We start from the raw sequence: 27,289 nt of genomic DNA, 5'->3' as shown, positions 1-27,289 counted from the left end.
TGGTTTTCAAAACTTTTAATTTTTATATTAATTTCTGGTTGTTAAATTGGATTATTGACACATACTGAAATTATTCAGTATGCATTGGAATTCTCCCAGACATTAAACTAACCAATTCATATAATATATAAAATGTGAAAGGAGTAAAATGTAAAAGGAGTCCGTTGTACAAAATAACTTTTAGCAAAAACTAGAATATATTTAGAATACTGATTGGCATATCTGGAAAGACAAAAGAGTATTTTGATTGTGTGCTCCACAGAATACAGATATTACCAGTTTTGTCCAGACCAGATTTTGGAAGATGGTTCTTTGGCTGTTCAACTTCGTATGCACTACTGTTTTTTTTTTTTTTTCAAATGTATTGTTTCACAGAACACTATTGTAATCATTTGTTTTAAAAAATCTTAAGAAACCCATGGAAACAAAGTTCTATGAAACAAATTTTGAGAAACAGTGACAATAAATTCAGGTGTATGATAGACAGTAATGAGGAAAAGTAAAAATATATGCATCTAGGTATTAATGGGGAAAATTTGCCACAGAAATTTAATACCTTGCAGCTTCAACTTCAAAAAGTTTAAAAGAAAAGTATTGCTGATAAATGGTTAAGAGCTCTGAAACTAAATAAAACTTTGTGCAGGGACATCACCTTCCACAGTTTTAAAGTAAATGGGCTGAAGCAAGGCAACAGAAGTTTGTAACAAAAGAGACAATCTATGAAAATCACAGATGACTTATGTTTATCAATTATTCTGCATTGGATTTGCAATTGCAATGCATATTCCAGGGCTTCACTCCACAGTCTGATTCAGGATATGTTACTAGAACCAAGAATCCTACATTTTAACAAATTCTCCAGATTATTCTAGTGCATGTGGTCTGGTATTGGCAGTTTGAAAAATACAGATAAAAGCACAAACATCATTAATAAATAGAGATCTCATAAATTCTAGTACACAATAGCAAATGTCTCAGGAAAGTTTAGAAGATAAAATAATTAGTGTAAAAAATGATTATATAAAGGGAGATGAAATGATAAATGAGATTCAGATATTAGGATCATTCTGATGATGCATGCACAGGTGTACATTTAGAAGACAGGCTTTGACATTTCAAACCAAGTTTTCTAAACTTCACAATACACCAGTTGGCCTTGATAGTGTCATTGTCTGTGGTTAAATAAACAATAGTAGCTACTCCCTCCTTAAAATGTTACATAGTGTTGCATGTGGTGTGGTAGGATTAATGAAACTTAACCTCCCAGGGGTCACTGGTGGTAAAGAACTTGCCTGCCAGTGCAGGAGATTTAAGAGATAGAGGTTCAATCCCTGAGTCAGGAAGATCCCCTTGAAGAGGGCATGGCCACCCACTCCAATATTCTTGCCTGGAGAATCCCCTGGACAGAGGAGCTGGTAGGCTACAGTTCACAGGGTCACAAAGAGTCGGACACGACTAAGCGACTAAACATGCACAAGCCCAGAGTACCCTGCCACACCCCAGAATTACGGAATCTGTGAGTATTACCCTGCAGAAAGATCTGCAGGTGTGGGTTATGCTTATGTGAATTATGCTTGAGGATTTGAACATAGGGAAATGGGGTCTACCTGGATAATCAAAGCTAATCTAATGACGTTGGCCTTTAGAAGCTGAGAAATTTCTCCAGCTAAAGTCACAGATGAATGAGGAAAGAAAGTAGTAGAGCGATGAATTAAGAAGGGGAAGTCAGAGAGATTTCAAGTATGAAAAGGATTCATTGCACCAGTGACTAGCTCACAAATGTGGTCTTACTTGCAAGGAAGAGAGAGGCCTCTAGAAACTGGGTAATGAGTACTTTCCAGGGAGTCCTGATAAGGGCCTAATTGGCTGACATTTTTATTTCAGCCATATGAAACTCTAAGCAGAGGACTAGCAGAGACCACCAGGACTTTTTAGCTACAGTTTTCTATGGTAGCCACAGAAAACTAATATTACATGTTAGAAGATTCCCATCACAAATCAATACCTGACGATATTCTGCAGTTTGATAACCAATCCCTCAATACTACTTGGTTGCCTAGTACCTTGTATTAATATTTTAAGTCAGGATCTCCCATACATACATTTACATGTCATGAAGAAATATGAATCCATTTTCACTGAGGCAGAAAAGACAGAAATTTAATGTTGTATAGGTAGAAACAATGGACAGCTATGAAAATATTTTTGAGACTATTTCATGAAACTTGATAGTCAAACTAGAAAGTATGACAACATTATAATTCATCTTCCAAGTTCCTACAATTTCAGTATAGCTAGTACTTGCTGAAAGAATAAACTACCTTAAAATATCTTTATACTTTGATGAGCAGAGTTCAAGTTCTCTATTATGGAGCCTTTAATATAAAATTATTGTATTACTAGCCCCTTCAATATTGCCAAAATTACACTTAAAATTAAACTTTCGTTTTATAGTGTTTGAAAGTGTGAATTAAGTTGCCAAGTTAAAAGTATTCAGCTATTGTGAAAGCACCTTCAAAAGTAATTATTACTATTACAATGTAGGAAATTAAGTCATGGAATGCATCCTCCCCTGCTAGAGAAAGACAGTTCAGAAATATATTAGGTAGAAAATCATCATCACAACTACTGTGATATGGCATTATTTAGGGCATCAAAAAGATAAAATATTTTTCCTTAATTGTTTGCTAGAGTGTGCTTTTTTCCCTAGGGTGGAAGCACTAGATGAAATTCTTAGCTTAAAACTCCCCCCGCCCATGCAAACTATTAACCTTCATACTAAATCAATCTATTTTATATATGATTTTTTTTTGCTAGTGTGCTCTTTAAACATATTTTGAATTACTATGTGCTTAGAAAGTAACCACCCTTGCTACTGTATTTGTATATCTTTTACCGTGATGCTAGATTTACTGTGGTATATTCTGGTTATGTGGTCCTGGGGACGTGAGCTGAATTTTGTCATGCTATTTCTATGGGTAAAAAAGATACCCTTCCCTAACTAGGTGAAATTTTGTCAAATCACATAAAAAAGAAATGACAACTACATGACCTCAATATATAAACCCTTGAGAACACATTCCTGGAGGAGGAAATGGCAACCCACTCCAATATTCTCACCTGGATAATCTCATGGAGAGAGGAACCTGATGGTATGGTCCATGGGGTTGCAAAGAGTTGGACAAAACTGAGCACATGCACATACATGAGAAAAGTTTATTTTTGCCTTCATAATTTTTTTTTCATTTCAAAAAGAGAAAACAATGTAGATTCTGTGCATTTCTAACACCATCATCAGAGCCTGTGATATCATCCCATTATCAAACAATATTTGTATCATGAAACATAAGTACCCATACTATGTGGGATAAAGAAATACAAAGATTATTAATGGCCTCAAACTTCTATTTTTTTTTAAGGTTTCTTTGTTTTCCTCTTTCTGATTAAGGAATTATGGATCTGTGGAACTGAAAAGACTGGTTTAAAATGAAAAATGTCAACTTTTGACTCTTAATGGACTTTTCTCTTGATTCTAACTTGTGGAGAACCCAAATTACCAGTTTATTTTATGGCAGATAGGCAAAATACAGAGAATAGGGTGGAGTCTGTTATGCCTGAATGAATCTCAAATTAGGCCTAGATTCCTTTCACTGACACATTTTGTTCTCTTTTATTAACGCTAAAACCTATAATGATGCCATGGTTTCATCTCCTAAGATTTAAGGGAAAACTTTTTGTCTGTCTGGGCGCATTGCAATGAAGCATTAAAGCATACTAAGTGTAGCTTTTTATTATGTATTGGTGATTACTGAGAAGGTGAATCTTGGTATAAGATTTGATATAACATGATGAGCTATATCTTCTGTCCTGGTGATTTTTCTTCTATTTTTACCGTTGAGAATTTTGGTTTTGTTACATTAAGTTGGGCAATGGTCTTTTTATATTACCATCACTTACCTTCATAGTATACTTTAAATCCATGAGCACTAACTGCAAAATCACTGGTCAAACGTAGTGAGAATACAGATTTGGTACTTGTTACTGGTGGTGGCAGATGGAATCCTGTTAACCTGAAACATAAATGGAATTAACTGTTAGTTATAGACATTTTACCTAATAGAACTGAAAGAGTATTAAAAATCATTTTTATCAAATCCCCAAGTTTTGTACAAGTGTGTGTGTGTGGTGTGAATTAATTTATGACATGTTGATTTGAACATGTCATTCATATGAAGTAATTACTATAAGTATATATAGATATATTTATGTGTGTGTATTATTACTGCTTGTCATATCTATTACATATATCATTTACATTAGGATATTGATCAATTCAAACTTTGGGAAATAAGTTATGAGGCTATGGATTTTCTGTGTACATTTTAATTGCTGATTTTAACAACATTTAGAAGAGATTTTTGTCAAATCATTTTCCTGATTGTTTAAAATATATATAAAGAGTGGGAAATATTTAGAGAAATTTGATATTAAAAACAGAAATGTGATCTAAATATGAAATTATGAAACAAATGTCCACAAATGAAAAGTGACTTTGTTTTAACAGATTCTAGGAGGTTCTATTAAAACTAATAGTTGTGAATTATTTTTGGTTAATATTCATAATTTGCATAAGAAATATTTGTCTGATATTTTGCCCATAACTTACTAGTTATTTTGCTAATAATTTATTGCATATAATTATAAGCTCAATTATATAAAAGGTAATTTACAATTGACACTTTATAAACCAAAAAAGAAAAATTAAAAATAAGAAAAAGCACATTCATGGGATGTAATTTTCCTAAAACTAATGAAGATAAATTATTTAAAAATTTTTCTATGAATTGCCTTTTACATCACATTCTTATTTTTTATTTTTAATATAAGTGTAAGAATTGAAATTTTTATGCAATGGAATTATACTATTTCTTAATATACTTGCTATTTTGCACAACATTATATAGGTAAGATTAGTCTGTACTGAAATTATAATAAATTTTTATTTCTGAATAGCATAAGTTCTTGTTTGTCTTGGGTTTATTTACTCTAAAAATTTACTAAAAACCCCAGAGATATTATGGGTTTGATCTATCAATATTTACTCTATTTAAGTTAAAACTGAGAAACATTTTAAAATGTACATTGATTATTTTAAAATATCCAGAATAAGCCCATTACATGTTGACATAAGTAATATCTTAATATTAAATAGCTTTTTTCCAAAGCAAATAATGAGAATACATTGTACTCTATTTTTGCAAATCTCTTTAATGTTTGGCCTATTAGTAGAAAATAGCTAGATTATCATATCTGCTCCTTTACTGAATATTTTGCAATATGTTATTTTGCTTGAAGGGTATGAAGTAAAGTGATTTCACTTAGGTATTTAGTTTTAAAAGGGAAGAGTATTCTAGTAGCTTTTGTATGTAAAAATGGTTGCTCTTCTTTGATACTACATTAAAAACTTGACAGTTACAATGTTGAATTCAAACTGGATCAGTTTATTGTTTGTACTCTGTAACGTTAAATTACTTTGGTTCACTTTGCTATTGTAATAGATTATATTTACTCATGCATTTTTAACATTATGTATACACTGGTCATTTGGAATATATTGGTTCACTGAGTTAGAGATCTTCCAAGTATTGATATATATTGATCTATTTCATTATAAAATATTTAAAAATCACCTTTATTTTTATTTCTATCGAACTAACCAGAAAAATCTTTAAATTTGGTGACGTTCTAAAGCTTATAGTTGTGGATTGAAGTTTTCTAAAATTTTAAGATTTTAATTGAAAACTCAGATTTCATCATTGACAGCAAATCTGCCAGTTGTTTTTCTTAAAGTAACAAGTGAGGCTCTTTTTCTTTTTTTGGACGGGCAAGGGGGAAATAGATAACAAATGCCTAAGTGTAACTAATCATAGTTTACCTGTTAGTCATTCTTTCAAATAAAAATGTTGTTCCATGAAAAATGTGGCTAAGTCTGCTGACAGCTCAAACTGTTTTTCCTTCAGCCAACCATCATGTTTTGGTAGGCATAAGGAAGTTTTGTTTTTTTCATTTTTTTTTCCATTTTTTCACACAGGTTGTTAAAAAGAGGAGTGTTACAGGATGGACATTTAATAAAATAATTAGTTATAACTTTAACAGGAGCATTCTTAGGAAAAACTAGGTTTCTTTTCTTTTTTTTGCACTACAAGTATGTGGCAGTAAAGAATACAATGACTAGTGACTACTAATACAGTTTGAAGTCACTGACTTGTGTTAATGCACCAGCAGTTTTATACCCACCATTACTTTTGTACATGAGGGCAAATGTCAACACAGACAAAAAAAGTAAAAAATGCCTCAGCAGTATCATGGGGCTTCCCTGGTGGCTTACATGGTAAAGAATTTGCCTGCAATGCGGGAGACCTGGGTTTAATCCCTGAGTCAGGAAGATAGCCTAGAGAAGGGAATGGCTACCCACTCTAATATTCTTGCCTGGAGATCTCCATGAATAGAGGAGCCTGAATGTTCAGAGCATGACTGAGCAACTAACACTTTCACTTTTCTTTCAAAAGTATTATAGAAATAGTTTTGATCTTATGGACTCCCTGAAAATTCTGTTTTCAAGGATACATGGTTCACATTTTAAGAACCACTATTATATAGGAATCTATTGCAATAAATATACCACAGTTAATTGATTCACTCACTGTTGATGAACATTTGGGTTCTATGTACTTTATTCAGTAGATCTTCATCAACAGCCTTATGAAAGTCCACTTTTGGGATTTTCCTGCAGTCCAGTGGTTAAGACTTGGTGGTTCTGCTTCAGGGGAAGTGGGTTTGATCCCTGATCAGGAAATAAGATTCTACACCCCGATCTGTGCAGCCAATTAAAAAAAAAAAATGCAAAAGAATCCACTCTTGAACACTTACATAGCAGTTTCTCTAATAAGCATTGGCTTTAATTTTTTTTCTCTTTTTGCTGCATAAACTATGCTCCACAAGGGACTTATGTGAACTTTTTTCTAAACTCCTTTGTGATTTCCTCTTTGTCTGTGATTAGAAATACCTCTCTTAAATTTTAAAATATGGGTTGCTTTAGTTATATATATATATATTTACCAATGTGTTTCTCATTTGTATTACAGTCAGATAACATTTTATGTATGAATTTAATCCTTTAAAATTCATTCAAATTTTCTTTATGGTCAGATATTGGGACTTTTGATTATGTACTTAGTTTTCTTATAAAGGACAGCATATTATTTTCCTATTCCTAGTTCAAGTTAACACATACTTAACACATTGTTATCTCACAGGTATATGTGTCTAGGTAGGTGTAAATTAACTGATTCTCTGCTTAGAGTCTCACAAGGGTGAAATCATGATGTCAACTTGAACGCTTTGCTTTCTGAAAACTCTGAAGTTATGTCTGCTTCCACTCCCAAATTCAGAGGGCTGTTGCCAGAATTCAGCTTCATGAAGTTGTAGAACTAAGGACCTCATTTCCTTGCTGGCTATTGGCTTGGGGTCATTCTCAGCTTTTAGAAATTGCGAGCATTTCTTGGTTTGTGGCTCCTTTCATCCATCTCCAGAGTGAGAAATGGCAGTCCAGGTTCTCATTCTTCAAATTCTTTAGTTTATCTTTCAGCATCATCTTTCTGCCGCTCCCTCTTCTGTCTCCAGATGGAGGAAGTTTTCTGACTCTTCTGCATCTAGTTGGAGAGTTCTCTGCTTTTAAATGCTCATATAATTAGATTTGTGTCCAAATTGATAATTCAAATATCTTCCTATTATAATATCTGTAATCTTAATTCCATTTTTAAAGCTTCTTTCATCTTGTGATATAGCATATTCACAGGTTCTGAGGGGACATTATTCTGAGATCATTTTTCTGCATGTCATAATAGGTATATATCAGGGGCTAGTTGCAGTATTCAGTATATCTTTTGGATAAATTTGTTAATATTCAGATCATCTCTGTGCTGACTATTTATAAATGCTGTTACTAGACCCTGAAAGAGATATGCTTAAATCTCCCAATATGACTATAAGTTTTTATATTTTTCTTTGTAGCTATGTTCATTTCAAAATATATTTTGGGGGATCCATTATTAGGTATATGGAAGTTTAAATTATTGTTATATTTCTCAGTGAACTAGACATTTTGTTGTCACTCTGTTTCTGAAATGAGTTGATCTTAAAATTTATTTTATTTAATAGTAATAAATCTACAACTTTCTTTTATTAGAATTGGACGGGAACATCTTTTTACCCTCAGGGTTTTGGTATTCTCATTCTTAAAACAATGTATCATTTATAACCAGGATATACTTGAATAATACTTTTATAAAATAATATACTTTTATAATCTAATATTATAAACTTGTTTTTTGATAATAAATATGTTCAGTGAACTACACTATCAATACAGATGGTTATACAAGACAGAAGTATATATGCTACTGAATTATCACTGATTATACATGTTTCAAATTAAGAAATAAAACACTGCAAGCAATACTGAGTATCAGTTGTGCTCCCTGTGACTCAGTACTATCTCCATCCCAAGGATACCAACCACTACCTGACTTCGGATGAAACAAACCAGCTTTCTGGGTCTTAAATCTTTTATCTAAATGAAATCATATAATTATTTTATCTCTGTCTTCTTTGACTCAACATTACCTTTGTATTATTGTAGCAGTAGTATGAAACTTAACTTTCATTGCTATATAGGATTCCATTTTATGAATATACTTTATTTATCCATTCTATTGTTGGTGGACTTGTTTTATCCAGTTGGGTCTTTATTAAATAATATTGCCATACACATGTATTACATGTTTTGTAAGCATTTATGTGTATTTCTCTTGAGAATGTACATAGTACTACAATTTCTGGGTAATTTAGTAATTAATTAGTTGTTAACTAATTTTCTATAGTTTTTCAACATTATTTCTTAGTTTAAAGATGTAAAAATAAAGTATTTGACACTTTAAATGCTCAGAGTGTCTTTCAGAAAAGGAAGAAAGATTGTCATGGAAAACAAAAGGCAAATGATTTTGTAACAACAAAGTCTGAAAACATATTTTGCCTTATAATCAGACTTTATGATAGTATATGTGATATTATACTATGATAGCCCTCCAAAATTGCCTGGGCTTTAATCCCTGGGATATTTAAATATGTCCCCTTATATGACAAAAGGAACTCCATAGATGTGATTAAGTTAAAGTCTTAATAATAGGAAATTACCCTAGGTTATCAGGATGGGCCAAAGTATTCACAAGTATCGTTATCAAAGGAAGGTGGGAGGATCAGAGAGAGAGTAGAAGAGACAGTGAAAGCAGAGCTTAGAGTGATGCAGTTTCTGACTGTGAAGCTAGAACAGGCACACAAGTCAAAGAAGGACAAGAGCTTCTACAAGCTAGAAAAGCTAAGGAACAGATTTTCTCCTGGAGTCTCCATAAGAAATGCAGACCTGCTGACGCCTTGAGTTCAGCCCAGTAAAATCCACTTTGAACTTCAATTCTCCAGACTGCAAAACAGTGAATTTCTGTTGCTTAAACTACTAAGTCTGCAGTAATTTGTTGCATCAATAATAGGAAAACAACACATAGCTCTCTTTTTGGGCTTTTAAATAAGCATTTTTAAATGTAACTAAAATGTTAACTTATTCTACAAATGAAAATACAGGTCCTATGGAACCTAGTGACCACTGTAAGTTACAGAAACGCCTATGACATCATATAAAATAAGTAGATACAGAACCTATTGATGCAGCATTTATTTGAATATAATGTTTTAAAAACCTCTCTCTGTAGGTAAAACATGCAATTTTATCCTCAGAGGGCAAAAGGGACTGGGATATGTTAAACAACATGATCAAGTTCACAATAGAACCAGGTCCAAGAATATTGCATGTTTTTGTGTCCCATTTTTTAGTGAACACCCTGTTCATTGTCCCATTTTCTTTGGCACATGAATTAAATCTAAATAGTAAATATTTGAAGTACGAATGCACATACACACGTTATTTTACATGCAATGTCAGATTTTTATTCATCTTCAGATACATTAAGTAATCCAATAATTTAGACAATATTTAGAACCTTTATCATTATCATTAAAGTTTCCATGATAGAGAACAATATGAAAATTTTTTCCCATTTATGAAAAGCAAGTTTTCTGAAATTATCTTTAAATACTCAGCATTTAGTGGCATGTTGCATAATGGGAGACTTAAGTCTTTTTCATCTCAGTAAGTGAGGAAAGATGTGTTTTTAAACTTATTTTCTGGATAGTTGTACCATTATGAGGATTTCCAGTAACTTGTTTTACTCCCTTCTGTGATAAATTGCATGATTGATTTGAAAACAAACTTTCAGTTATGAATCCCATTAGTTACTTTTCTTTACAAGACTTCATTTTATAATTTAATATTTATGTGTGATTAGTTATTATGCATCTCTCTTTCTCCTTGGGCAAAAACTTCCTGAAGGCAGTGTTTGGTACTCAATAGTTTATCACTAGTGCTTCGTGCAAAGCACTGCATGTTAAGAGGCTCACTTACATGGTTAAATTAATGAACTGGAATGATAGGAGAATGTGAAAACATTATAATATTTTCCTTTTCAATCCAATAATTGTGTTCTTGGAATAGTGTTTTAAAGAATCATAAGACTGTAAAGAAATGTCGATTGTTAAGAAAATTCAACTGGTCTATTTAGAGACTCTTATTCAGAGTTATTTTTTATCATGTTATTAATATCAAGAGTTACAGGGAGACTATATATTTTATGTAAATATGTTTGAGACATCTCTTAGGAAGTAACTATGTAATTTAAAAACACTTTTCAGGTGAAGCTAATATGATTTATATCAAATATAAATTATGGATTATATGTGTTAATATACACATATTTTAAGCATATGTAAAAGTACATTTTCTATGTACTATAAGTATATACTGTTTTATGGATAAGTGTATTTTCCATGGAATTAAGATATCTGAGAAACAGTTTTTCATATATTGTTTTATTACTTTGTCAATTATATTCCCTTCTTATTGATATATAATAAGGTTACATAGTGAATGACATTTTATGTTCCTTTGAAAAGAATACTAAAGTGTAGTTTTCTTTTCCCTGAATTGAAACGGAAGAAATCACAGTTCAGAATTGATCAGTAAACTGTTTAAATCAAGATAACTGATAGGCAGTGGAGCGAAGATAGGCCCGTAACTCCCATCCCCAGTCTATTTCTCTTTCCCTATGATTTTCCCATAGGGAAAATGACTTTTCCACGAGGGCAAAATGAATGTGTAATTCAGTTTTTTTTCTCCACAATGCCCATATAAGTTTCTTAACAAATATTTGGAATAGATAAAAACATGATTTTACCCACATAGTACCTTTAAGTAGTTGAGTCTGATTAAAAACTGTATAATAATCTTGAAGTCATTAAATTAAATGCCAGGAAAGTAATAGGGGATCACCATCTGTATATCTTAAAACCTTTATGGCAAAGATTATTAGTGGTTAGCAAAGATATTTCTCTATTAGGAAAACTAAATAAGATTCGCAAACACATATGTCAGGGTTAAGTCCTTGAATTATGCAATGTAAGTTTCCTTCAGATATGATTTTTTATAAAAGTTAAAATTTGAGGAACGGCCAATTAAGTGTTGAAATATGTTAATTTTGCTACATAGCTACTTTGTGGTATGCTATCACAACAATATTGTCTCTCACCATAAACTTGATGTTTAAAACTGCAAGTAAACTTGGATTAAAGAACAATAATTTGCTTTTCATACATTTAGTTTCATGAAAAAAATCATAGCATTTCCTCTGTTTCACATTTGTATTTGGTAAATGTTTTGTCTTGAACAACTTTTTAGCCATTGTTCCACTAGATTCTCTCATTTGACAGAAGGGCAGAACGTGTTGGTTGTTTTTCATCTTACTCTTAACAGTTTCTAATGTATAACCCCTGTTCTACCTTTCCCCTAATCCCACATGCACCCCTAATCATATTTCAGCCTTTTGTTACTTACCAGTCAAAACACTCATCAGAAACTGTGGAATATTCTAAAATTCACACACTTAAAGCAAGCAGTCCTATCACTTCTAATGCCTGCTTTTAGATGAAAACATTATTTAAGCATTTCCTCTTAAAAGATTCAGAAACATTAATGATATTTCATACATTAATGAGTTAGTAGTAACAGAGAGAATGAAATGACTAACTTGTAACTTTATATTATTGACTCTAATGAAAAGTACTAAAATAATTATTTGGTAATTTATGCAAAACTGATAGAAATTTAAATTACCAGAAAGTCTATTAAAATGTCAGTGCATATGCTTCTTAAATAATTGGTGGCTTGTATACAATTTTCTTAAATTAATGGTAATGAAAATGCCATTTTACAGCTTAATATAAAGGAAACCTTTGAAACATCAAGATTGGGGGATAAAGATGATACCTGTATCATTATCTAAATGTATTTATCAACTTTTAACAGTAAGATCTTATTATTTCTGGGAGAATTGAGCATGAAGTATGATTAGATCTACACTATCTTTAAAAATGTAATTAAAGTCAAATGTAAACATTGACTATATATATATGTATATAGTTCCTATCAACTGATTACAGTATTTCAAACTTGCTCTAGTTAAAAGAATTAATATAAAAGTCACAGTTTTAATTAAATGGCTATTAGCATATTACTACATATAGTGAGATAGAGGGAAAACAGACATGAGGAGGGTAAAAAGAGGGAGAGAGAGAGCCCTATATTTAAAAATTGGTAATGTTAACAAAATCCCAGAATTTTGTGATTTTTAAGTAAGAGAATTCACATAAGTGACCTGCTGTATTTTTTGGAGCCTAAGAAATAGCTACTAAATGTTAATTTCATTAGTGCTATGACTCAAAGTTCATTGTGCTTTCATCTGCACTCAACAGCATACTGAGGCTAAGATAAATGATATGATAAAACCAGCATTCCCATGGTGATTTCTCATTACTAGCAGTAAGACTTTTGGATTTGAATTATCTTACACTTTTACTTTGGTTATACAGTTCTTACAAGTGATCCAGGTAATATATAGGGAATTCTTGGCTGAAACAGAAATAAAGAAAAGCACGGAACAAATAAATCTTTAATGACTGTTCTGTGAGAATAAATCATGCACATCCTATTGACACTGGGGTACATGAAGTACAGCACCATAATTCATGGTTATGTCAAGAGGAAAATAATTGTAATAGTAGAGGAAAAGATGGCCAAGGCAATATTTGAGTGATTACATCATTTGTTGAGAGTGAATAAGCTGTAGCTTCTATCAAATATAAAATTCCCAAAAAAGGCATCATGTATGAGAAACACAATTTCACAGTATTGGAAACATATGCTAGGTACAGATTTAGATACGGAAATGGATATAGATATATACAGATGGGTAAGAATTAGGATATAGATATGACTTTGAACAACAAAGATATAGATAGAAGAATAGGCAACCAACATTCATTTTTACTCTTTTCTATTCTTTCCATTGAATCGAAGTGCCTGTAACACTTGCTTGAATACCTCTCTATGCCAACAGTATTCTCTCTATTAGATTTTGTCAGTGAAAACAATTGCATAAGACAGGATGTGAATTATGAGTGTAAGCCACTATCCCATGGAGTAAATGATTTTTTCCCGTCAAAAACATAGCTTGAGCATATCTTCAACTCACTATATCTAGAGTCATTGCATTCACATCAAACACATTCTTTCTAGTGACTTTAAATTGTATCTTCAGGATCAACATTTTATCTAGAAACTATGAAATTCATTATCAAGAATTTTCAATTTATTCTTTATCAGCTACAAATACTGTAAAATACTGTAAAATTTCTATAATGTCCTCTCTTCCTCATTTTTATAATATGTTATGTCATCTATTTTTAAAGCTATAAGTCACCATCATTCCAAAGGCAGTCCATTTGAACCATTGAAAAAAGTACAGAGAAATTATTTTGGGCAATTAATCAGTGTTAGACATTTAAATATATTTTACATTGTCCCCATCTTGCATAAACACCTGCAATTGTTAATGAATATTTTATTTCCAAAGTTTGAGGGTTTTAAAAAGAAGCAGTTGAAGTTAGTGACCATGAACCTGGATTCTAGAGTATACAACTGGATAACACATATTCTGTGGCTTGTGAGTAACTTAATATTGGGTAAATTACTTTATTCCAATAAATGAGGGAAAACATAAGGTGATACTAGGAGTTATCTGATTGTCATATTGTGAAGATTAAGTGGGATAATGCTTGTGAAAATTTGGCACAGTGCCTAGTACATGCTAAGTATTATTTTTACCATAATTATTTTGATGATTAACCTACCCAGGCTCATTTAGCATCAATATGTTAAATAATAACACTGGGGCTGGACTTCATGGAATAAATCACAGTGTTGCCATTTGCTATTGTGTGACATCTAGCAGGTTTCTTTCTTCCCCTCTGTTTCCTATAGTGACTGAAAGCGAAAGTATTAGTTGCTTAGTAGTGTCGTACCCTTTGCGAGTCCATGAACTATAGCCCGGCAGGCTCCTGTGTCCATGGGATTTTCCAGGCAAGAATACTGTAGTGGGCGGCCATTCCCTCCTCCAGGGATCTTTTCTGACCCAGGTATTGAACCTGGGTTTCCTGCACTGCAGACAGATTCTTTACCATCTGAACCCTCAGGGAAGCCCTCAGTTCAAAAGTCTGTCCCTTTCTTAGTCTCTTCAGTAAATTCTAGTCTTCTTGCTGTGTAACCCAAAAGCTCTATAGCTTTCCTTGATATCTATCTCACACATTTTCATGTGTCTAATAATTCAGTGGAATCTCTGTCTTCTAATGTCACAGTATATCCAAATTTGATGGTTCCTCACTACTTCCTCAGCTTCTTCCACAACCCAAGTCACCATTATTTGCCCCCTCTCCCAGTATGCCTTCAACTCCATCACCAGAGTGATCTTTTGAAAATATATGTTGATTCAGAGATGTCCAAAGTCTAACAATGACAAAAGCACTTATCACAATCTGTCTAATCTGTTTCCTTATTTATTGCCCATCTGTTCTTACTAGATTATAAGCACTACCAGGATGGAGAAATTGTTTGCCTCCACAATGCATGAATAGTGTCATAACAAAGAAGAGGCTCTCATAATTTGAGAAGGGGAAGTAGATTTTTTTTTTAATTTAAGACAAATTTTAGAATTATTACTGTTAAAGCACATATGTTCTCAGTATCTTTAACAAGATAGAGATGAACCAAAACATTTTTAAAACTATGTTACAAGCACAGCTCATTTTATGGTGTTTTGCTTTATCGCACTCTGTAGATACTAGAAGGTTTGTTGTAATTCTGTGTCAAGCAAATCTATTGGCTTCATTTTTTCCAGCAGCATTTGCTCCCTTTGTGTCTCTGTGTCAAATCTTGGTAATTCTTGCATTGTTTCAAACTTTTTAATCATTAATATGTTTTATGATGGTTAATGATCTTTGATGTTACTACTTCTACTCGCTGAAGGCTCAGAGGATGGTTAGGATTTTTTAGCAACAAAATATTTTAAAATTAAGGTGTGTATATTTTTTAGGCAGAATGCTCTCATACAGTTAATAGACTAGAGTGTAGTGTAAACGTAACTCTTATATGTACTGGGAAACAAAATAATTCATGTAGCTTGCTTTATTGCAGTATTAGCTTTGCTGTAGTGAACTAGAACAAAATCCACAGTATCTCTGAGGTATGCTTGTGCTCTGGAATGGCTACAGTGTTTTACCACATAGAAATGTAGAGCAATCCAATAAAGAAAAATGTTGTGTATTCTAATTCTAATTGAATGTTACACATTAAAATAGAAAGCAAAGTGTATAAAGTAGATTTCAATTCCAGATACTGATCTCTATTACCATTGTTGTTTAGTCTCTAGGTCTGTATAACTCTTTTGCAACCTCGTGGACTGTAAGCCGCCAGGTTCCTCTATCCATAGGATTTCCCAGGCAGGAATACTGGAGTGGGTTGCCATTTCCTTTCCAGGGGATCTTCCCAACCCAGGGAACGAACTTGCATCTCCTGCATTGTGGGTAGATTCTTTTCTAGCTGAACCACTGGGAAAGCCCTCATTCCCATTAGCTCTGCTTAAATTTAGACCCTCATCTTCTCTTATCTAAACTCTTTTGATAGACTTAGGAGAAGTCCTTCTGCTTCTAGTTTTACATGCCTATAATCTTAAAGTCTTCTCCACAGGCCTCCGAAAGTGACAATTCATGAATACTTGACCTTCGTACTTTCTTGCTTTGCAATTTATAATCCTTTAATAACTCATAATCACATACCAAATAAAGTCTATAAACATAGACTTGCTTGATGATCATTCATCTTTGCACCCAGCCTAGCTTTCTAGGTAGTTTTTATTCTAATTTAATACAATATACTACATTCATTCTGACCACTTTGCAATGAATCAACGCAAGGGAAAATAAAAAGGAAAAAACTAAAATAAACAAAAGAAGGCAAAAATAACTGGAAAGAGCCAGTTATTTATTGGTTGTTCGTCATCCCCAACCCCATACTTCCATACTCTGTTCAGACTTCTGTGACAGGAGCCTTCCTGACTAGTTCTGAATATTAGGAACCTTTGGTGAGAGAAGAAATGGGAAAGCGGCCTTTTTCTTCCTTTCTCTTCTTTTGCTCCTGACAGCAACTATGGAAATGGTTGCATTTCTCTGATGGTCCCAGCTTTGATACTGAAAGCATCCTTCCTTGGAGGACCTAGAAGCAGTCATGCGGTTCATCCTCTGTGGGATCAGCATGTGCTGAGTGGCCCACCTCCTTTACCCCAGTGTCCGCTAAGTGCCGCCCCCTTCCATAGACCAGCATTCTTCATTGCCCAGCAGTCAGTGTGCCCTGCATTCTGCATATCCCGACCTTCCCCAGTGTTTTGTTTTGTTTTGTTTTTTGAGCTATAATTCCTTCATATACTAAATAGTTTTTGAATTACTTCTCTTATTATCTGGTTTCATCTCTTTAGGCCTTTTAAAACTCTCTTCTCATATTTAATTCTCTTTGTGTTTCCAATTGTATCCTGTCTGATACAAAACAACTGGGAAAAGGGACTGGTCATAGGTAGAAAATTATTTTGTCATTTTTATCACAAAAGATATTAGAGGAGGAAAGCATAAGATATTAAATAAATGCTTTATGTTCTGTTACAGTTAATAAAGATTAACTATCTTGTTGATCATAGAATTAGATCACTGTATTAACATTACTTTTCTTGGGTAAAAACACAGTTCCATATAAAATATCCTATCTCAAATGCAAAACTTTATATAGTTTTAACACAATTCTGAATAATTTTTTGCATCTGAACTCATTATAGTCCCTGAACCTTTGGATGCCTATTATTGCTGTAAATGTATTAAATCAAATGTGATATTACCACATGTACATATGTGGCTTAATTTAATTTTAGTTAACAAGGACAATCATATTATCTTGAAACAAAAGCTTAAACATCTCTCTAAAATTAAAATATTTACATCAAAAAATACTTTATTTGGCTGCTTGCATTTCAAATCAGCAGAAGTATTTTAAGTAATGAAATAATGTTCAGTTCAGTTCAGTTCAGTCGCTCAGTCATGTCCAACTCTTTGCGACCCCATGGACTGCTGCACGTAAGGCCTCCCTGTCCATCACCAACTCCCGGACTTTACCCAATCTCATGTCAATTGAGTCAGTGATGACATCCAAACATCTCATCCTCTGTCATCCCCTTCTCCTCCTGCCTTCAATCTTTCCCAGCATCAGGGTTTTTTCAAATGAGTCTGCATCAGGTGGCCAAAGTATTGGAGTTTCAGCTTCAACATCAGTCCTTTCAATGAACGCTCAGGACTGATCTGTAGGATGGGCTGGTTGGATCTCCTTGAAGTCCAAGGGACTCTCAAGAGTCTTCTCCAACACCACAGTTCAAAAGCATCAATTCCTCGGCAATCAGCTTTCCTTGTAGTCTAACTCTCACATCCATACATGCTGCTGCTTCTGCTGCTAAATCGCTTCAGTCGTGTCTGACTCTGTGTGACCCCATAGACGGCAGCCCACCAGGCTCCACCATCTCTGGGATTCTCCAGGCAAGAACACTAGAGTGGGTTGCCATTTCCTTCTCCATCCATATATGACTATTGGAAAAACCACAGCCTTGACTAGACAGACCTTTGTTGGCAAAGTAATGTCTCTGCTTTTTAATATGCTGTCTAGGTTGGTCATAACTTTCCTTCCAAGGAGTAACCATCTTTTAATATCATGGCTGCAGGGCCAGGCCCCGGGTATTTATTGCTGTACATAGTGTATGTTTGTGATATATAAGGTTTTCTTTATTTTGTATATGATCAATAAACACCTTTTAAAGAGAAAAAAAAAAAAATAATATCATGGCTGCAGTCACCATCTGCAGTGGTTTTGGAGCCCAAAAAATAAATTCAGCCACTGTTTCCATTGTTTCTGCATCTATTTGCCATGAAGTGATGGGACCAGATGCTGTAACCTTAGGTTTCTGAATATTGAGCTTTAAGCCAACTTTTTCACTCTCCTCTTTCACTTTCATCAAGAGGCTCTTTAGTTCTTCTTCACTTTCTGCCATAAGGGTGATGTCATCTGCATATCTGAGGTTATTGATACCTCTCCCAGCAATCTTGATTCCAGCTTGTGATTCCTCTAGCCCAGGATTTCTCATGATGTACTCTGCATATATGTTAAATAAGTAGGGTGACAATATAAAGCCTTGATGTACTCCTTTTCCTATTTGGAACCCATCTATTGTTCCATGTCCAGTTCTAACTGTTGCTTCCTGACCTGCATACAGATTTCTCAGGAGGCAGATCAGGTGGTCTGGCATTCCCATGTCTTTCAGAATTTTCCACAGTTTATTGTGATCCACACAGTAGAAGGCTTTGGCATAGTCCATAAAGCAGAAATAGATGTTTTTCTGGAACTCTCTTGCTTTTTTGACGATCCAGAGGATCTTGGCAATTTGATCTCTGGTTCTTTGGCCTTTTCTAAAACCAGCATGAACATCTGGAAGTTCAGGGTTCACGTTTTGCTGAAGCCTGGCTTGGAGAATTTTGAGCATTACTTTACTAGCATGTGAGATGAGTGCAATTGTGCAGTAGTTTGACCATTCTTTGGCATTGCCTTTCTTTTGGATTGGGATGAAAACTGACCTTTTCCAGTTCTGTGGCCACTGCTGACTTTTCCAAATTTGCTGGCATATTGAGTGTAACACTTTCACAGTATCATCTTTCAGGATTTGAAATAGCTCAACTGGAATTCCATCACCTCCACTAGCTTTGTTTGTAGCGATGCTTCCTAAGGCCCCCTTGATGTTAAATGTTACTTATTACTTATTTTCCACTATGAATCAAATGTTCATCATTTATCATCCTGTTGTTCCTCATAACCCGTAAATCTATATATGACTTAATTTTTAATCTATTTTTCTAATAGAGAAATCAAAGGCCTACAGAGAGAAATAAATACTTGCTAAAAGTTACACAGTAAAAAAGCCAGAAACCAAAGCCTTATTCTTTTTCGTAGTTTATGTGGATTCTCAATTAGTTTTGCTAACTTTTTAATAAGTTGACAGTTTTTCCAAATAATACTGACATTAAAAGGTAATGGGAATACTTAAACTTAATCCATGGATCTAGCAATTAGAATGTCACTTTGTCCTGAGTAACTTCAGTGAGGTGACAAATCAAATTTAGTGATTATTAGAGGAAATAGGAAAAGTGGAAATATAGAAAGCCCATATTGACTGTATTTTAAGGAGCTTAACTGTGAAAGAAATATGAGTTACAGTTTGATTGACATTCACCTTGATAAAGGATAATCCTTTTAACAGAGTTGGGGAAGGAGAAAATGAGGTACTGAATAATAATATAAATATAAAGACAAAGTTACAGAAGCCAGTATTTTAATTTATCATCACAAATGTTTATTAAAAACTTTTTGTGCATGCCAGGTGTTGAGTTTGTTTTACAAATTTAATCCATGAAACACAATGAAACAGCCCTTTTATTTTCTATTTTCTATCAGGCTTAGAGAGGTTAAGTGGTTGCCATACTATTTGTTTGATGGAAGAATTAGAATTCAACACAGTTCTGTTTGACTTCAAAATACATGTTCTTGCTACTTGTTTAACACTACTATTGCCATGATTTAAATATAATATGAAGATCAAGAAAAGGAAGACATTAAAAATTTAATATTAAAACAAAAACTACCTTCCTATCAAAAAATGTTAGCACAGAAATAACCTTTAAAGAAGAGTCTATAGTAGAACTTAAAATTACATATAATACACTTAAAATATTACAAGTAGATAAATTAATATCTTGAAAATATTTAAGTGAAAATAGAGAAGTATAAAACTAATAAAACTTCCCCCATTTTTCAAATAAAATATCCTCAGTGATAATATGATAGTGTAGATTGACAACAAATGTGTCATTATATTCTAGAAAGGATTTTCATGATAAAAATTAAATTGAACATTAAGTGAGAGCAGTGTTCCATGAATGCTCGCTATCAGATACAGAAAAAGCAAACAGTTGGTAAATTCAAAATATTTCTCATCCTTCTTTTTCTTAGATAAGAAACACAAGCCCCTCAAATCAGAAAAGTCAACATTATCTCTAACATGTAGCTCCAAAGACTTGTCTCGTCACAGTACCCTCTTCTGCACTCAGTGAAAAACAAAATCCCAGAAAAAAAAAAGATAGGGAATTGGTCGGCTTCTTGGTAGATATCATCCAAGAAATAAAGTAGTTTGTGGAAGGAGTATGATAAGAAGAAACATGGTAATGTTGCTTTCTCATAAAATTAAACACCATGTTATTTATAGTAGTCCTTCTATGCTGTAATAAGAAAAGCATGTCAATGTTTGATAATAAAAACAAAATATTTTGTGTAAAATTAATTGTAATATTTATATATTTCAATTAAATTATGTATTTTAAAATAGTGTATCAAATTGAAGAAAACTGCCACGTGTCTATTGCTGATTTTAAGAAATAAATAACTATGAAGCAAAAGTTGAACTACTACTATTGGATGTTAGGACCTACTGTAAAACTATAGTGTTTAAGTATGTTTGGTATTATTTCAAGGGCTAACAAACAGGTCAGTGAAACAAAATAAAGAGTTCAGAAAAAGAAACACACAGAAATAGCTATTTGATTTGTGAAAAACTGAGGTGAAATAAAGTATTGTTTCCTGAAAATTGTGCTAAGTCAATTATATACTCTCATACAGAAAACAAACAAAAATATAAACCATGTTCTTCATACTATACACAAAAGTCAATTTCATTTATCCTGTGTATATATATCAAAAATATATGTATAAATATTTGTATAGTATATGTATAAGTACATTTATGTACATATACATACACCCAAAAATTCATGTCAAAAATTAATTGTAAATAAAGGTACCAGGAAATATCTTTGTGACCTGGAATAAGGAAAGATTTTTAAATAAAATAAAACAGGATTAATAATTAGGAAAAATAAAGAAAAGTTTATTGGGATGAATTAATAACTGGTATTTCTTTTTAATTCTCAAAAAATTAATATTTATAATTAATAAGAACTATAGTTAGGCATATAGCAACAGAATTACATATAAAATACATGTACACACAGACATGAATATCAAAGACATTTGGTTGCTTACATGTAACTATAGGTGATAGGCTTTCCATTGACTAAAAAATGGTTCTAATGATTAATATATTACCAATACCAATTATATAGTTATTTTGCATTAATATTTTTCCCCAATAGTTAATTTTTAAAATAATACACCCAAAGTTTTATGCACTGTACTTATTTTCATAAAACATTTATATAATAACAATCTTGAACTGCACATTAAAATTAGTTCACAGAATATTTCAAAGTTAATCATGGGAACTTAAATATGAAAATTTTACCTAATAATTTGAAGCAGCAGTAAATCAAATAACAAAGATATATTACTCCAATAAGCCATCCTAAAAAAAGATTAAATTTAATCTGGGAAAATTAATGAAATTAAAATAATATTTTATTCAAACTAATAGTCATCTCTAACCTATTTATTAGGAAAATATTATTAATACTTATATTAGTATTACACTTAGTGTTAGAGATAGAAAGACAAATATAGTCTCTCTTCCCTAAGCACAAAGACTTCATGCCTGTTCAAGGTCACAGACAGATTACATTGTATTTTTATATTCAACTTGTATACATTCTTGGAAATAACTTTTATTTTTAAACAACTATAATGCTTTCATAATGGAATTTTATGTTGTTTGTTTTGTTACACACACTTGATTAACATACAAAATTTTAGCTTTTCTTAAATTTTTGTAGAGAAACATCAATTTTTGACTTTCATCAAAACATGCAATGATTTAGATGTGATAGAAGAGGAGACAATATAGAACAAAATAAAATTGGTTGATATATACAAAGATGAATATTTGTAATCAATAGACTGTGAAGTAATGCATAGTAAGATATTAGCTTCATGAACTAATAGAGAATAATAAGATGAATTAGATAGTATGAAAATACGGTTGATATTGTGGTAAAAATTTAGTTTTATATGAGATGAGTAAAGGAAGATGAGAAGGGTATAGTAAGGAAAGCATTCAAAAATGAGAACTTAATCTTTTATATAAGAAAAGCCTATGGTTTTTTCTCCCATGATTTTTATTTTTTCTTAGAAATAATCCTGCCAGGAATCTTTCAAAACACAGCATTTTAACCTAAATGAGGCCTTTCATAAATAAAACATGGATATAATAATAGTGGAATTAATTTTATATTTATGACCCATGAAATATAAACTTATATAATTATTTTTAAATTTTTATTTTCAATATTAACCTGAAAATCAAGAAGAAATAGATCAACACAGTTTATCAGATTCATAATAAAAGCTATAAAGTTTTTAATCAACAAACATATTATTAAACCTCCACTATGAATTATCAAAACAAAGTATGTATATAACCCAAGACCGACAGGTCATAGTGGAGAGGTCTGATGGAATGTGGTCAACTGGAGAAGGGGATGACAAACCACTTCAGTATTCTTGCTTTGAGGTCCCCATGAACAGTATGAAAAGGCAAAAAGATAGGACACTGAAAGATGAACTCCCCAGGTTGGTAGGTGCCCAGTGTGCTACTGGTGATCAGTGGAGAAAGAACTCCAGAAAGAATGAAGGGATGGAGCCAAAGCAAGAACAAAACCCAGTTGTGGATGTGACTGGTGATAGAAGCAGGATCTGATACTATAAAGAGCAATATTGCATAGGAACCTAGGAATGTTAGGTCCATGAATCAAGGCAAATTGAAAGTGGTCAAACAGGAGATGACAGGAGTGACTTTCGACATTCTAGGAATCAGTGAACTAAAATGGACTAGAATGGGTGAACTTTAACTTACCTCAACTTAACTTTAACTCAGATGACCATTATATCTACTACCGTGGGCAAGAATCCCTTGGAAGAAATGGAGTAGCCATCATAGTCAACAAAAGAGTCTGAAATGCACTACTTGGATGCAATCTCAGAATGACAGAATGATCTCTGTTTCTAAGGCAAACCATTCAATATGACCCTAATCCAAGTCTATGCCCCGACCAGTAACGCTGAAGAAGCTGAACAGTTCTATGAAGACCTACAAGACCTGTTAGAACTAACACCCAGAAAAGATGTCCTTTTCATTATAGGGGACTGGAAAGCAAAAGTAGGAAGTCAAGAAACACCTGTAATAACAGGCAGATTTGGTCTTGGAGTATAGGATGAAGCAGCACAAAGGCTAATATAGTTTTGCCAGGAGAACGCACTGGTCATAGCAAACACCCTCTTCCTACAACAAAAGAGAAGACACTACACATGAACCTCACCAGATGCTCAATACCAAAATCAGATTGATTATATTCTTTGCAGCCAAAGATGGAGAAGCTCTATACAGTCAGCAAAAACAAGACTGGGAGCTGACTGTGGCTCAGATCATGAACTCCTTATTGCCAAATTCAGACTTAAATTGAAGAAAGTAGGGAAAAACACCAGACCATTCAGGTATGACCTAAATCAAATCCCTTATTACTCTACAGTGGAAATGAGAAATAGATTTAAGGGACTAGATCTGATAGACAAAATGCCTGATGAACTATGGATGGAGGTCCATGACATTGTACAGGAGACAGGGACCAAGACCATCCACAAGAGAAAGGAATGCAAAAAAATAGAATGACTGTCTGAGGAGGCCTTACAAATAGCTGTGAAAAGAAGAGAAGTGAAAAGCAAAGGAGAAAAGGAAAGATATACCCATTTGAATGCAGAGTTCCAAAGAATAGCAAGGATAGACAAGAAAGCCTTCATCAGCGATCAATGCAAAGAAATAGAAGAAAATATTAGAATGGGAAGGACTAGAGATCTCCTCAAGAAAATCAGAGATACCAAGGGAATATTTCATAAAGAGATGGGCTCAATAAAGGACAGAAATGGTATGGACCTAACAGAAGCAGAAGATATTAAGAAGAGGTGGCAAGAATACACAGAAAAATTGTAAAAAGAGATCTTCATGACCCAGATAATCACTATGGTGTGATCACTCACCTAGAGGCAGACATCCTGGAATGTGAAGTCGAGTGGGTCTTAGGAAGCATCACTACGAACAAAGCTAGTGGGGTGATGGATTTCCAGTTGAGTTATTTCAAATCCTAAAACATGATTCTATGAAAGTGATGCACTCAATGTGCCAGCAAATTTGGAAAATTCAGCAGTGGCCACAGAACTGGAAAAGGTCAGTTTTCATCCCAATCCAAAAGAAAGGCAATGCCAAAGAATGCTCAAACTACCACACAGTTGCACTCATCTCACACGCTAGTAAGATAATGCTCAAAATTCTCCAAGCCAGGCTTCAACAATATGTGAACCGTGAACTTCCAGATGTTCAAGCTGGTTTTAGAAAAGGCAGAGGAACCAGAGATCAAATTGCCAAGATCTGCTGGATCGTCGGAAAAGCAAGAGAGTTCCAGAAAAACATCTATTTCTGCTTTATTGACTATGCCAAAGCCTTTGACTGTGTGGATCACAATAAACTGCGGAAAATTCTGAAAGAGATAGGTATACCGGACCACCTGACCTGCCTCTTGAGAAACCTGAATGCAAGTCAGGAAGCAACAGTTAGAACTGGACATGGAACAACAGACTGGTTCCAAATAGGAAAAGGAGTACGTCAAGGCTGTATATTGTCACCATGCTTATTTAACTTATATGTAGAGTACATGATAAGAAATCCCTGGGCTGGAGGAATCACAAGCTGGAATCAAGACTGTGGGAGAAACATCAATAACCTCAGATATGCAAATGACACCACCCTTATGGCAGAAAGCAAAGAAGAACTAAAGAGCACCTCTTGATGAAAGTGAAAGAGGAGAGTGAAAAAGTTGGCTTAAAGCTCAACATTCAGAAAACTAATATCATCAAATCCTGTCCCATCACTTCATGCAAATAGATGTGTAAACAGTGGCTGACTTTATTTTTTTGGGCTCCAAAATCACTGCAGATGGTGATTGCAGCCATGAAATTAAAAGATGGTTACTCCCTGGAAGGAAAGTTATGACCAACCTAGATAGCATATTAAAAAGCAGAGACATTACTTTGCCAACAAAGGTCCGTCTAGTCAAGGCTGTGGTTTTTCCAGTAGTCATGTATGGATGTGAGAGTTGGACTACAAAGAAAGCTGAGTGCCGAAGAATTGATGCTTTTGAACTGTTATGTTGGAGAAGACTCTTGAGAGTCCCTTGGACTGCAAGGAGATCCAACCAGTCCATCCTAAAGGAGATCAGTCCTGGGTGTTCATTGGACGGACTGATGTTGAAGCTGAAACTCCAATACTTTGGCCACCTGATGTGGAGAGATGACTCATTTGAAAAGACCCTGATGCTGGGAAAGATTGAAGGCAGGAGCAGAAGGGGTTGACAGAGGATGAGATAGTTGTATGGCATCACCGACTCAAAGGACATGAGTTTGGGTAAACTCCGGGAGTTGGTGATGGACAGGGAGGCCTGGCTTGCTTGTTGATGAGGTTGCAAAATGTCGAACATGACTGAGCGACTGAACTGAACTGAATGAAATATCTTACTATTTTACATTCTCTTATCATCCTAGGATAGAGGAAGAAAATCTTAGGACATTAGCTGAAGTCTTTGTCTGTATTAGCCCTTCTGTAGAAACGTGGACTAAGCATGTTGAGCTGCTGATGGAGGAGGGTCTAAAGAGACTAGGTTACATGTTAGGTAAAATCCAAGGGAGGGAGCAGACATGAAAAATTCATAATAACATAGAATTCAAGATCTGATTATAGATGAAGGTTGTAGAGAGGAAAGTAAATATCAGGGACTCTACAGAAAATAGAGTAAAAGGGGGGATATCTGCATACAATGCCTCTATAAAAATGTTATGTTCAGAGGTTACTATCTATATCAAACTATAAAAAGCAGATAGAAAAGAACTTTTTCTTTTCCTTATTGAGTGCAAAGTAATTGATATGCTCTCAGTCTATTTGTTTGCCTCATGGACCACAGCCTTGTCATGGAGAAGAGGCTTGTGTAACTCAGTGAACCTTTGAGCCATAATGTGCAGGGCCACACAAGATGGACAGGTCATAGTGAAGAGTTCTGACTAAACATGGTCCACTGGAGGAGGAAATGACAGCTCACTCCAGTACTCTTGCCTTGAGAACCCTGTGAATAGTATGAAAAGGCAAATATAGAGCACTAGAAGATGAGGCCCCAAGGTCAGAAGGTATCCAATATGCTACTAGGGAAGAGTAGAGGGCAATTGCTAGTAAATTAAAAAGAATGAAGCACCTGGATCAAAGTAGAAATGATGCTTAGTTGTGGATGTGTCTGGTGGTGGAATTAAAGTCCATTGCTGTAAAAAACAATATTGCATAGGTACATGAAATGTTAGGTCCATGAATGAAGGTAAGTTGGTTGTGTGGTCAAGCAGAAGATGGCAAGATTGAACTTGAACATCTTAGGAATAGATGAACTAAAATGGATGGGAATGGGTGAATTTATGTTTCTATGAAGACCTGCAACAGATTCTAGAACTAACACCAAAAAAAGATATACTTTTCACCATAGGGGATTAAAATGCAAAAGTAGG

The 27,289-nt window shown here is 33.7% G+C and overlaps 1 protein-coding gene across 3 annotated transcripts in view; it reads right to left on the bottom strand.

The window, feature by feature from the left end:
• CSMD3 (CUB and Sushi multiple domains 3) overlaps positions 1 to 27,289 on the bottom strand; it is a 1,326,016-nt gene that overhangs the window by 1,126,661 nt on the left and 172,066 nt on the right. For all 3 annotated transcript variants that reach the window (XM_061122845.1, XM_061122846.1, XM_061122847.1), the window contains exon 3: positions 3,958 to 4,070. In XM_061122845.1, the coding sequence (XP_060978828.1) occupies positions 3,958 to 4,070 (113 nt within the window). The remainder of the gene's footprint in view (positions 1 to 3,957; positions 4,071 to 27,289) is intronic.

This window comes from Dama dama, chromosome 21 (genome assembly GCF_033118175.1).
Source record: "Dama dama isolate Ldn47 chromosome 21, ASM3311817v1, whole genome shotgun sequence".
Classification (NCBI taxonomy): Eukaryota; Metazoa; Chordata; class Mammalia; order Artiodactyla; family Cervidae; genus Dama; species Dama dama.
This window is presented reverse-complemented; position numbering and strand designations above follow the sequence as displayed.